The sequence below is a fragment of the Pelobates fuscus genome, chromosome 1 (genome assembly GCF_036172605.1).
Source record: "Pelobates fuscus isolate aPelFus1 chromosome 1, aPelFus1.pri, whole genome shotgun sequence".
Lineage (NCBI taxonomy): Eukaryota > Metazoa > Chordata > Amphibia > Anura > Pelobatidae > Pelobates > Pelobates fuscus.
In genome coordinates, this window is record NC_086317.1 from 101,531,931 (window position 1) to 101,545,149 (window position 13,219).

Sequence of the window (13,219 nt, forward strand, 5' to 3'; positions counted from 1 at the left end):
GAGCGGGCAAGGTTTGGATTGGATTCTAGTGAGAAGTGAGGTGATGGCTTGCCAGGTGGGTTTTAGTTTAGGGCATGTCCACCAGCAGTGGTAAAACGTCTCTTCTTCTCCGCATTGTTTCCAGCATAATGTTGTGTGTGTGCTATGAATGATGGCTAGTCTCTGAGGTGTTGGGTACCATCGGAAAAGCATTTTATATGTTTGTTCTTTGTGTGTTACACAAATAGTAAGGGAGGAGGTTGCTTCCCAGATGTCTGCCCAGTCTGTTGGCTTCTCTGGCGGTCCCAGGTCTGTTTCCCATGCTTTTATGTATGGTAGTATCAGTTGTGTGTTCTGTGTTGCTATTGTGTGGTATAGGTCTGATATTTGTCCTTTTTTGGCGGGTGACCTGACACAGTCTCTCTCAAAGCTGGTTAATTGTGCTTTGCCAGCCTGTTGTATGCCGGGAGTTGTGGCGAAGATTCGGAGCTGTATGTATCTGAAGTAATCAAATGTTGAGAGGACTGTGGCGTCTGGGATGTCATGAAAGTCAATGAATTGGTCATTCAGTAAGAGGTTTCCTTTTCTCGTTATGTCCCGTTTCTCGAATTGGGCGTAGTGTTTGGCCTCCATTCCTGGTGGGAAGAGTCTGTTTCGGAAGATGGGGGTGATGGGTATGAGGATAGATCAAATTTTGTGTGTAGCTTGTCCCACATGTCCAAGGAGTGTGTGATTGTGGGTGCTGTTGGGCGGGGTGAGGGGGGGGGGCGGGGGTAGTGGGCGTGCCTGTCTTGGTAGCCACATATATAGGGAGGGGTGATCCCACCCAAATATGTAATGCTCTATGTCCACCCATCTTTTCTTTGAAGGCGGCAAGTGCCAAGTTTGGATCTGGGCAAGGTGAGTTGCATAGAGATAGTGTTGAAGGTTGGGCAGGCCCAGGCTTCCTGTTTTTCTAGATATGTGTGTGTGTGTGTGTATATATATATATATATAGAGATAGAGATAGAGATAGAGATAGAGATAGAGATAGATAGATAGATAGATAGATAGATAGATAGATAGATAGATAGATAGATAGATAGATAGATAGATATAGATAGATATAGATAGATAGATATAGATAGATAGATATAGATAGATAGATATAGATAGATAGATATAGATAGATAGATATAGATAGATAGATATAGATAGATAGATAGATATAGATAGATATAGATAGATAGATAGATATAGATAGATATAGATAGATATAGATAGATATAGATAGATAGATATAGATAGATAGATATAGATAGATAGATATAGATAGATAGATATAGATAGATAGATAGATATAGATAGAGATAGATAGATAGATAGATAGATATAGATAGATAGATAGAGATAGATAGATAGATAGATATAGATAGATAGATATAGATAGATAGATAGATAGATAGATATAGATAGATAGATAGATAGAGATAGATAGATAGATAGATAGATATAGATAGATAGATATAGATAGATAGATATAGATAGATAGATAGATATAGATAGATAGATAGAGATAGATAGATAGATAGAGATAGATAGATAGATATAGATAGATATAGATATAGATAGATATAGATATAGATAGATATAGATATAGATAGATATAGATATAGATAGATATAGATATAGATAGATATAGATATAGATATAGATAGATAGATAGATAGTTTCTCGACTTATTCGAGGTTTGTTTCCATTCCATATAAATTTGTTATGGCAGATTGTAGTGAGGTCTGGTTTGCGAAATGGTATAGGGAGGGTCTGAAAAATATACAAGAATCTGGGTAGAAGATTCATTTTCTGGGATTTCTATTCCTTTTATTTCTAGACTAGACCGTATTGCCTCTAGGAGGGGTTCTAATGAGAGGGCAAATAACAGTGGGGAGAGGGGGGGGCACCCTTGCCTCATTCCATTGGAGATGGTAAATCTAGGGAGGGTTGATGGTTGATGATAGGTAGTAGTAGTAGTAGTGCTCCTTGCGCGTTGCTTCTAGGAAGTTTTGAAATTCGGGTAGGAAGCCGAAGTGGACGAGAGTATAGGGCCATAGGAGGCGGACTTTATAGTATAGAGCTCCAAAGCCGCCCGGGCTTGTTATATTTAAATTATTTTAATGCTATGGTTATTTCTTCAACCGTTACCTCTTCCTCTAGTGTCTGCCTAGTTTCTGAGTTTAATGTGGGAAGTCGTAGTGTTTCTAGGAAAGTCGAAATGAGGTGTGAAGTGTTTCGTGTGGTTGATCGTTGTGTGGTGTCATGGTTGTAAAGGTCAGTGTAATAGGTCTGGAAAATGTGTCCCATCTGTTCTTGAATGTCACTCGTATGTCCTGTCGGTGTGCGGACCTGTGAGATCTATTCTGATTGGGTGCAGTGTTTCAGTTTCCGTGCGAGCATAGAGTCTGCTTTATTGCTTTTTTTCTTAGTACTTCTGCTCGGGCCACATTAGGGCTCTGGCTGTGTCTTCTGCGGTTATTTGTTTTAGGAGCTCTCTGGCTGCTGTCAGTTGTATTTGGATGGAGGGTTGTGTGTTTAGTTTATGTAGGGATTCCAGGCGGTGTATTTCCGCCATGGTGTCTGATCTGTTGGATCCATCTTTTCTTTCTTGCCGCCGCTAGGCTAATCAGTTTTCCTCTGATTACAGCCTTGTGGGCCTCCCAAAGTGTTATTGGGGAGGTTGTCGATGGGGCGTTCAGTTCGAAATAGTCAGCTAAGTCTTTAGCTATTGTGTTTATTTCGCTGTCGTGTAGTAGTAGGGGGTTGAGTTTCCATGTCTATGGTCGTGTCAGGTTGGGTATAGTCGGTTTTAGGAATATGTCGGCGTGGTCCGACCAAGTTATCGAACCTATGGTGGAGGTGGTGAGTTGCGATATAGTGTGGGTTGGTGTTAGAAAGTGGTCTATCCGGGAGTAAGTCTGGTGGGGGTGGGAATAGAACATGTAGTCCTTGGTGGAGGGGTGCTGTGCTCTCCAGATGTCTATCAGGTTCTCTGTGGCTAGAAAATGCTGGAATAGCGTGTCACATCTGGATGGTTTATTTGGTCCTCGCGTTTGAGTTGTCCTATCTAGTGCTACGGAGTGTACCGCGTTGCTTCTCCCCCTATGATGAGGCGGGTATTAGGTTGTGACTTGAGGTGGGTAGAGAATTGTTGCCAGAAGTTAGTGTCTGGTGTAGTGGGGGCATATAGGGAACAAAAGGAGTATTTGTGGGTGCCTATCTTCCCTGTGATAGTCACATACCTGCCTTGTGGATCTGAGGTTGTGGTGATGTCAGTCAGTGGGCATGATGGTTTTTAGTAAAATAGCTACTCCTTTTGTTTTCGTGTCTGGTGAGTTTGCCTTGAAACTCTGTTTATAGTAGCGGTTGGTCAGAGGGAAGTGTTTTTGTACTGTGAAGTGAGTTTACTGAATCATGAGTATATCAGCTCGTTGTCTATGTGCCTTTTCCTGGGTGAGTTGAGTCCCTTGGTATTGAGCGACATGCACTTAATCTGTATTGGCATTTTGATCTTTTTGGTGTTGGCGTTGTATTTGGTCTTTTGGGTGAGCGTGTGCCTTTGGGCAAAGTAGGGTGTAGGGGAAGAAGAGAGGGGGTAAGGAAGGAGTGAGGGTGAGTAGGGGAAGTGAGGGGTAGGGTCCCTCCGTCCCGACCCACCGGGTAGGGAAGGTGGGGGTTACTGGGCTTACAGACTATGCCAGTAAGATGTGGGTCCTGTCGCCTGACCGCTCCTCTCCAAGTGTGGGTGGAGGTGGTTTTCGTGAGCGGGCAGTGAGGGTTGGGAGTGTAGGTAGTAAGCTTTTGAGAGGTTGTTCGCAGTCTGGCGATGACTGCTGTTTATTAGCCGTGAGAATATATCATCCAGGCGAGGCGCAGGCCCGAGCTCTTTAAGTGTTTCCAGGTCTCTGTCTCTAGGTAGTACCATTATGCAGTTTAACAAGGGTGAACATTCAACATTTGCATATATCTTAATAACATGTAAACATTCAATTTTGGCTATGGAGACACCAATTAGTCAAAGTTCCCATTCCACATTACGGACTGCTGTCGAGCAGGGCTATGAGGAGTCTGTCGGGTCCACTTCCTATGCTTGTCCCCCGTGGCGCCTGTACCGGATCCCCGGGAAGGGGAACTGTCATTTCTGCCTATCTGAGGTAGCTAGGGTGTTTGAGTAGTGTTTGTTATTTGGGCAGTCTGTTCTCGTTTCTGTCACTTCTCCGTTAGGTCTAGTGTTCATCGACCAGGGGTTTCTTCGCTGTGATTTGGGTTTATCTCCGTGTCTGTTTGTTGTAGTGTGCAAGTCTGTGAGGTCCGGGCTGTTCTCCAGTCCGTTTTTGGATCTGTCTTTCAATTTGAGGGGCCGTTGTGCCTGTTGCTCTCATGGGGGTGGGGGCTGTCGGAGCTAGTCTCAAGTAGTGTCGGGAGCATGGCGTCCACGCCAGGATTCATCCTGGCGCGACTGTGAGGCCCGGGGGGCCACCCTACCCTTCCTAGGCTACATCTGCGCTGCGTCGGTCCTTTCACCTGCGCCTGAAGCCCGGGGGAGGATATTATAGTCTTTGAGCCTTAATGTTTTGCATTAAGCGTCCTTCTGGATGCAGTGTGGATCACTTTGTGTGTCCCCCACTGGTCCACTCCAAGTGGCGTGATTTAATGGTAGTTCAATTTAGGGGGTGTCCCAGCAATCACACGGGGATTGGGGTGCAGAATGTTAGCTAATGCCTAGGGGGGCAATAGTTGGGGGAGGGGGGGGGGTTATACTTGCATTCTCCCTGGTATTGAAGCTTGTCTGTGCGATCTGCTTTCTGTGCTCTTTCCAGGGTTTGTCCAGTGTTATGAGTAGACTTGGTGTCAGGTTTGCTGGTTAGTTAGGCGAGTGAGTCCAACAGGGGTTTCATGTCAGTATAGTACAGTGCAGTCCATTCTGTGGGGTTGGGATAGTCCTGGTGTCTGTTCTTTATGGTTGGTAGGGTTCTCGTCTAGATAATCGTCTTCTTCTTGGTGAGGATGGCGCATTCCGATCCTCGTGGGATCTCTGTTGTGGGTCCATGTCAATGTGTGGGAGGCCTAGTTGCTCCGCGACATCGTGTACTTCCGAAATGTCATGTAGGACATACATTCTGTCATCTTTGCGGACCATAAATTTAAAAGGGTGTCCCCATGCGTACTGTATTCTCTGTTGCGTTAGGGCTAGTGTTAGCGGTCGGAGTGCTCTCCTTTTCTGTAATGTGCTGGGGGTCAGGTCTTGAAAGAACTGGACCTGGTGGCCTTCTATTTGCAGCGGGGTGTCCCTTGCAGCCCTCATTAGTGCCTCTATCACATGAAAATAGTGCAAGCGAATGATAACGTTGCGTGGCTGATTGGCATTTGTGGATGGTGCCAGGAGAGCCCTGTGAGCTCTGTCCAGGAGCAGTTCTGCTGGGGCTGCTTCTGGAAGGAGACTGCAGAATGTTTCTCTTAGTGCTGAGTGGAGTAGTTCCACTGTGATTGTTTCAGGTAGGCCTCTGATCCTTATATTATTTCTGCGTGATCGATTGTTGAGGTCCTCCTGCGTTTCTTCTAGGGTGCGTATTTGTTCACGCATGTCTTGCAGTGTTCTGTCATGCCTGGAGGCCGTTGTGATTTCCTCCATCTTGTCTTCTACTGCTAGTGTGTGTTTTGTGAGGTCTTCGAGGCTTTCCTTTATGGGTGTGCGGTATTTTGTTGGTTCTGCTGCCACGTTTATGTTGATGTCTCTCAGCAGTGTTTTAAGGTCCCCTCTGCTGATCGGGGGCCTGATCCTGCGTGTTCTCTTCCTTCCCGCCAGCCTCTGTATCATACTCTGAGTCCTGGTGCTCCCCCGCGCGTTGTAAGCCGCCTTCTGAGAGGGCGCTAAATATCGGCGCCACCATTGATTCGTTCTTGGATTCTTTATTTTTTTCCATTTTCTTTGTCCGGCTATCTCCCGGGTGCTTCTTGAGGTGGTCTGGTGTTTTTTGTCTGGTGTTATTTGCTGTTGTAAGCTAGTTTCTCTGACTTTATGGAGCTCTAAGCCCGTCGTCCATCCGCTCCGGAAGTCAGGCACCGCCCCCCCTATAGAACTTTTTTAAATTTCTAATGTATGGTATGTGCTAGTTCATGCGGACGTCCAGCGTCGTTTAGATGACCATAAGTCTTCTAAGAAGCCAGGAGTACCTCTAGTTATTTAAAACTTGCAGGGTTAAGGGTGATCAGAGTTGGCACCCAGACTACTTCAATGAGCTGAAGTGGTCTGGGTGCCTACAGTGTCCCTTTAAAGAAGACCATGGTTTTACATTTTAAAGGGCAAATGGATATCCAGGTTAAATTGCTTTGCTCTTTAGTGACTGTAGTTTTAGGCTAAAACAATATAGGAATTACTTGTCATATCCCATGATTCTGCTGTTTCTTTATGACCCTTATTTTCATTGTTGCTTAATTGTTAAATAAGTTCATTTCAATTCTGTGCCAATTAGTATATTCTGGTTAAGCATGTTGCATAAGAAGTATATAATAAGCACCAGTATTAAAGAATCTCTTCATTTTTTACACAGGTAATGCAATGTTCTCTGCAAAACTTTCTGTGTTTGAGGTGGAGCTTCGTAAGACAGGCATATGCAGGCTCATCGTCTTTCTTGAGGGGACTATAATTTCTTCTCTTACGACAGCTACATAAACAGACAAAATTGCAAAGATCTGCCCTGTGTCGAGTATGACAGCCACGACCCGTGGCTCTCCCGTCGGAGGGAATGAAAGCCAGGGCCAGGCTCCCGATGGACAGTCTCAGCCTCCCCTCCAACAGAATCAGGTAAGAACTTTTAAACCTAGATGTTCTGCATCCAGGTATACATATCAACTTTTGTATATTTGAAATAAGATGTTTCACCTGGTTTATAGTGTGTTTTCTTTGTGTGATGTAAAGTAAGAGTTTTGTGGTATGTTGTTACACATTTATTAAACATTTTTAGAATACTGAGGTTGTGGGGCTTGTTCCCACAGTATTAAAGGGACACTATAGTCACCTGAACAACTTCAGCTTAATGAAGCAGTTTTGGTGCAGATCTGTCAATCATAGCCAGGGGAGGTGTGGCTAGGGCTGCATAAACAGAAATAAAGTTATTTAACTCCTAAATGACAGTGAAATAAGCAGTGAAATTGCAGGGGAATGATCTATACACTAAAACTGCTTTATTTAGCTAAAGTATTTTAGGTGACTATAGTGTTCCTTTAAGTCAGAAGCACGGGTAAATTAGATGTGAGTGGCACAGGCCAATCATAAACTCGTTAATTACGGTGGGCTATTATTTTTACTTGACATGACATTATAATCGTTGTTGTTTTTTTTTTTTTTTCTTCAGTGAGTTTAACCCCTTAAGGACACGTGACATGTGTGACATGTCATGATTCTCTTTTATTCCAGAAGTTTGGTCCTTAAGGGGTTAAGCAAGTATTAGATCTTTTCACTAACTTTTTCATACAACTTTAAATACTATAAGTGCCCACAACCCCTGCGGTGGTCAATAAAGGGTTAAAAAACTTATTTCCTTCCCTTACCCTATGTCCCTCTGGGCTGACTTGCTGCTCCGCCTCCTCCTCCATCCTGCAACTAGCGGATGCTCATGGGCAGCAAATGCCGCAAACGCATTAGACCTCCCCATAGGAAAGCGTTGAATCCATGCTTTCCTATGGGGGGAAAATCTGACGCTGTATGTCCTCATCCAGAGTGTGAGGATGTCGAGTGTCAGATACCAGACCAAAGGAAAGGTCCGTTTGGATGCAGGAATTGTCTCTAGTGGCTCTGTGAGAAAGCCACTGAAGGCAGACTTAGTGCTGCAATGTAAACATTGCAGTTTCTCTGGAACTGTAATGTTTTACATTGCAGCACTAAGGGCAATAGGAACAGTGCACCCAGACCATTTCAGTTTGCTGAAGTGGTCTGGATGCCTATAGTGTCTATTTAATTTGTATTTGTTTGTATTAATTTGTAATTTTTTTTATTTCATATTTTTATGACCACTTTATTTTGAAAGTTTGTGATCAATACCTTATATCAGGGCTTGACAAATCCCAGGCGCCAGGTCGCCATGGTGACTTAAAATATTACACTGGTGCTTGGGTTTGTCAGCTTTTTATCTAAAACGGCCGGCTGGGCAAAAAATGGAGCCGGCCGGCCACCCGTGGGAGCATGTAGGTGGACGGCTGAGTGAGCGTTGTAGCCGACCGTCCTGGGTTTTATGGAGGCAGTTGGCTGGGGAAGCGTGCAAGGGAGCAGTGATCTTCCTGCAGCTCCTCTCTGCTCCCTCGCGTTGTATAATGATGCCGGGAGCCAGTATATGACGTCATTCCGGCCCCGGCAACACAGGGAGCAGAGAGGAGCTGCATGGTAGATTTCAGCTCCCTCTCACACAGGAAGAGAGAGCAGCCCCACTGGACCCCAGGGAAAGTTCACTCAGCTCTCCCAAAGGTAGGGAGGCTCGGTGGATTAAAATAAAAACATTTAACCCCTTAACACCGCAGCCAAATGTACAAGTTGTGAACGAAACAAAACGTAAACAAAACCTGGCATTTGCGCTATATGTCTGTCCAACCGTAATTCACCTCTTTCATATTAAATGCACCCCCCCTTATTATATATCATTTTATTCAGGGGAAACAGGGCTTTCATTTAATATCAAATATTTAGCTATGAAACATAATTTAATATGAAAAAAATGGGAGAAAATAAGATTTTTTTTTATTTTTTTCGTTCTTCATGACATTTTAACTGTCAATGTCATAATACTGTTTGCTTTTACTGCAATAAAATACACATATTTGTATTCAGCAAAGTCTCACGTGTAAAACAGTACCCCCTATGTACAGGTTTTATGGTGTTTTGGGAAGTTACAGGGTCAAATATAGCGTGTTACATTTGAAATTGAAATTCGCCAGATTGGTTACGTTGCCTTTGAGACTGTATAGTAGCCCAGGAAATAAATTTACACCCATAATGGCATACCATTTGCAATAGTAGACGACCCAAGGTATTGCAAATAAGCGATGTCCAGTCTTTTTTAGTAGCCATTTGGTCACAAACACTGGCCAAAGCTAGCGTTTGTATTTGTTTGTGTGTGAAAAATGCAAAAAACGCCAATTTTGGCCAGTGTTTGTGACTAAGTGGCTACTAAAAAATACTGGACATACCCCATTTGCAATACCTTTGGTTGTCTACTATTGCAAATGGTATGCCATCATAGGGGTAATTTTCATTCTTGGGCTACCATAGGGTCATAAAGGCAACGTAAGCAATCTGGCGAATTTTAATGTGAAAAAAATTAAACACAAGCCTTATATTTGACGCTGTAATTTTTGAAAACACCATAAAACCTGTACATGAGGGGTACTGTTGTACTCAGGAGACTTCGCTGAACACAAATATTTGTGTTTCAAAACAGTAAAAAGTATTGCAGCAATAATATCGTCCCTGTAAGTGCTGTTTGTGCGTGAAAAATGCAAAAAACTTCACTTTTACTGGCGATATCATGGTTGTAATACATTTTACTGTTTTGAAACACTAATATTTGTGTTCAGCGAAGTCTCCCGAGTAAAACAGTACCCCCCATGTACAGGTTTTATGGTGTCTTGGAAAGTTATAGGGTTAAATATAGTGCTAGCAAATTAAATTCCCTATACTTTCGGCATGGGTGGTCAGGCAGGTCCCGCTAATTGTAATTAATTAGGATACCTAATTATGTAAAATTATTACATAAATATATGTGTAGAATTAATATATGTATATATATACATATGTGTATATATACGTATATATATATATATATTTTTTTTTTAATATTTTTATTTATATATAGGTATATATATAGTGATATATACGTATATATTTATGTATATAGATATATATATTATTTCGTTATAAGTGTATTTTGATATAAATATATATATATTAATATCAGAATACAGTTAGAACGAAATAAAACACATCTATATATTTTTTTATATTTTATTTTTAATTATTTTTTTTATTTAATTTTTTTACGTATTTACATATTAATTTTTTTTATATTATTTATAAATATATATATAACAATAATTATATATATATTTAATCAGTATCAGTCTACGTGTAATTTGATATTAATATATATATATAATTATATATATATTAATATTAAAATACACCTAGACGGTGTATGTGTATATGTGTATATATATATCCAAGTATATAATTTATTTATTTTAACACTGTTTTAAAACATTTTTATTTGATTTTCAGCCAGCAGGGGGACCAACTGTCATTACAGTTGGTCCCCCTGCTGGCAATGCAGCAGGCAGCTATACCGGCCATGTGATTGTGAGGTCCTCGCAAGGACCTCACTCTCACATGGCCGGGAGGGCTCCTGGAGGGCGGACGTGCCGCGGGGGGCTCCCTGGGAGTCCCCCGAACCGCGATCGCCGGCGTGGGACCGCCAGCGACCGGGTAAGTTACTAAAAAACGGAGGGCGTACTATTACGTCCGGCGGCGTTTAGAGCCGCTTTTAAAAGGACGTAATAGTACGCCCTCCGGACTTAAGGGGTTAAATTTGTGAGTGTTTGAGAAAGTGTGTGTGTGTCTGTTTCGGTACCTGGCCCCCCCGATAACATGATTGGAGGTTTTACTCAACTTTTCCCCCCACGCCGTGAAGGTTTTGCCGTGACTTGTCCTGCCTCCATTTCAGAGTTCATCAATCTTTATGATCTCAGCTAAGCCAATGCTTTCCCATAAGAAAACAATGGGAGTATATTGTGCATGTTCTGTATGGGTAACATTCAGTGCCTCCATGCAGAGCACTGTCACAGGACTCTCCAGTGGCCGTCTGAGTGACAGCCACTAGGTCTTATTAGGCAGCAATGTAAACCCTGCCTTTTCTCTGAAAATGCAGCGTTTACATTGAAAAGTTTACAGGGTCAGGCTATAGACATTAAGCTGTAGTAGTTCTGTTGGCTATAGTGTCCCTTTAAAAACAAACACATTTGTCAAGCCCTGCATTATATGGACTTGTGAAACACGAGAAAGTAACAAGCTTTAGCTCACCCTGCAGGCTGATAAAAATCAGGTAAATATGATTTATTTTTTTCATATTTAGCTGCTTCTTATTTGTTTTCCACAACCACTCCCAAGGTGGACACTGATCTATCGGTCCTCTATTTATATGAATGTGGAAAAGTGGGTTTGGCATGCCTGACAGATTTACTCATGTGCAGTTGGAAAATTTCCCATCTTGCAACATCCTGACTAGGGAAGGTGTGAAGGGAGTCTGATTAGTGTGATCAGGCATTACAGGCTCTGGTGTCCAGTTTCTCTCTCCTGATGCTGAACAATGATGCTTTATTTCTGGCATTGGTGGACTAATCTGAAAAAGAGAGCAGCGATTAAGAGGGAGGGAGCATGAAGAAATTGTACTACATGAGAAGCGTGCCAAACAATGCAATTTGACCAAGTTTATAAAGGTTTATGACCTACTTTAACCCCTTAAGGACCAAACTTCTGGAATAAAAGGGAATCATGACATGTCACACATGTCATGTGTCCTTAAGGGGGTTAAAAAAAAAAAGCATTTCTTGGTTTACTTTGGTTTATTTATATCAAAGTGTTTTACATGCTGGTTTAAAAAAAATATTTTATATCATATAGTTTGAGGACCCCTGCCGTAGAGGTTAATGGCGGGGTGGGTGTGTATTTTGGTTAATTTTCTAGCTTGCTGCTTTAAGCCTTGTGGATCCATAACACACTCATTAGGAGTGAATTTCTCCTCAGGGCTAAATGTTTCCTCGCTTCTGGCGAGTGGACATTTTGAGCCTTTGTGTGTAGTTTAAGGCTTGTGGTAGAATTTTCCACCTTTTGATTTGTGCTATGCATAATAGTTGCCTAATCTGTTAACACTATTTTGGAGTTTGTACACAAAAGGTGTCTGATGTTTAGCCCCTTAACCCCTTCAGGACGGAGTCAATAGTGCACGTTCTGATCAAAACAAAACGTAAACAAAAACTGTAATTTGCGCTATATGTCTGTTCAACCGTAGTTCCCCTCTTTCAAATTATATGCACCCACACTTATTATATATCATTTTGTTCAGGAGAAACAGGGCTTTAATCTGTCATTAACTATTCATATATGGAACATAATTTATTATGAATAAAATAAAAAAAAAAAGGTGAGAAAATAAGATTTTTTTTTTTAAATTTGTTTTTCCGTCTGCCATTTTAGCTGTGAATGTCATAATACTGTTAGGTTTGACTGCAAAAAAATGCACATATTTGTAATCAGCGATGTCTCACGAGTACAACAGTACCCCCCATTAACAGGTTTTATGGTGTTTTGGAAAGTTACAGGGTCAAATATAGAACGTTCCATTTTCAAATTGAAATTTTCCAGATTAGTAATGTTACCTTTGAGACGGTGTGGTAGCCCAGGAAAGAGAATTACCCCCATAATGGCATACCATTTGAAAAATTAGACAAGCCAAGGTATTGAAAGTGGGGTATGTTTAGTCTTTTTTAGTAGCCACTTAGTCACAAACACTGGCCAAAATTAGCGTTCATATTTGTTTTTGTGTGAAAAAAGCAAAAAACTAATATTTGGCCAGTGTTTGTGACTAAGTGGCTACTAAGAAAGACTGGACATACCCCACTTGCAATACCTCGGGTTGTCTACTTTTGCAAATGGTATGCCATCATGGGGGTAATTCTCATTCCTGGGCTACCATACGCTCTCAAAGGCAACATAACCAATCTGGCAAATTTCAATGTGAAAAAAATGAAATGCAAGCCTTATATGTGACTCTCTAACTTTCCAAAACACCATAAAACCTGTACATGGGGGGGTACTGTTATTCTCGGGAGACTTCACTAAACACAAATATTAGTGTTTTAAAACCGTAAAACATATTACAACAATAATATAGACCATAAAAGTGCAGTTCGCTTGTAAAAAATGCGAAAAACGTCACTTTTACTTAAAATATCATTGTTGTAATACAATTTACCAGTTTGAAACACTAATATTTGAGTTCAGTGAAGTCTCCCGAGTAAAACAGTACCCCCTATGTACAGGTTTTATGGTGTCTTGGAGAGTTACAGGGTCAAATATAGTGCTTGCGAATTAAATTCTCTGCACTTTCTCCCTGTGTTGTCAGGCATGTTAATCAAATTTTAATTAATCAAATCACATAATTAC

The 13,219-nt window shown here is 41.6% G+C and overlaps 1 protein-coding gene across 8 annotated transcripts in view; it reads left to right on the forward strand.

Annotated features, from left to right (window-relative positions):
* Positions 1-13,219, forward strand: part of USP9X (ubiquitin specific peptidase 9 X-linked) — a 119,719-nt gene that overhangs the window by 21,134 nt on the left and 85,366 nt on the right. For all 8 annotated transcript variants that reach the window (XM_063450119.1, XM_063450118.1, XM_063450122.1 and 5 more), the window contains exon 2: positions 6,564-6,817. In XM_063450119.1, the coding sequence (XP_063306189.1) occupies positions 6,722-6,817 (96 nt within the window). In that variant the 5' untranslated portion in view covers positions 6,564-6,721. The remainder of the gene's footprint in view (positions 1-6,563; positions 6,818-13,219) is intronic.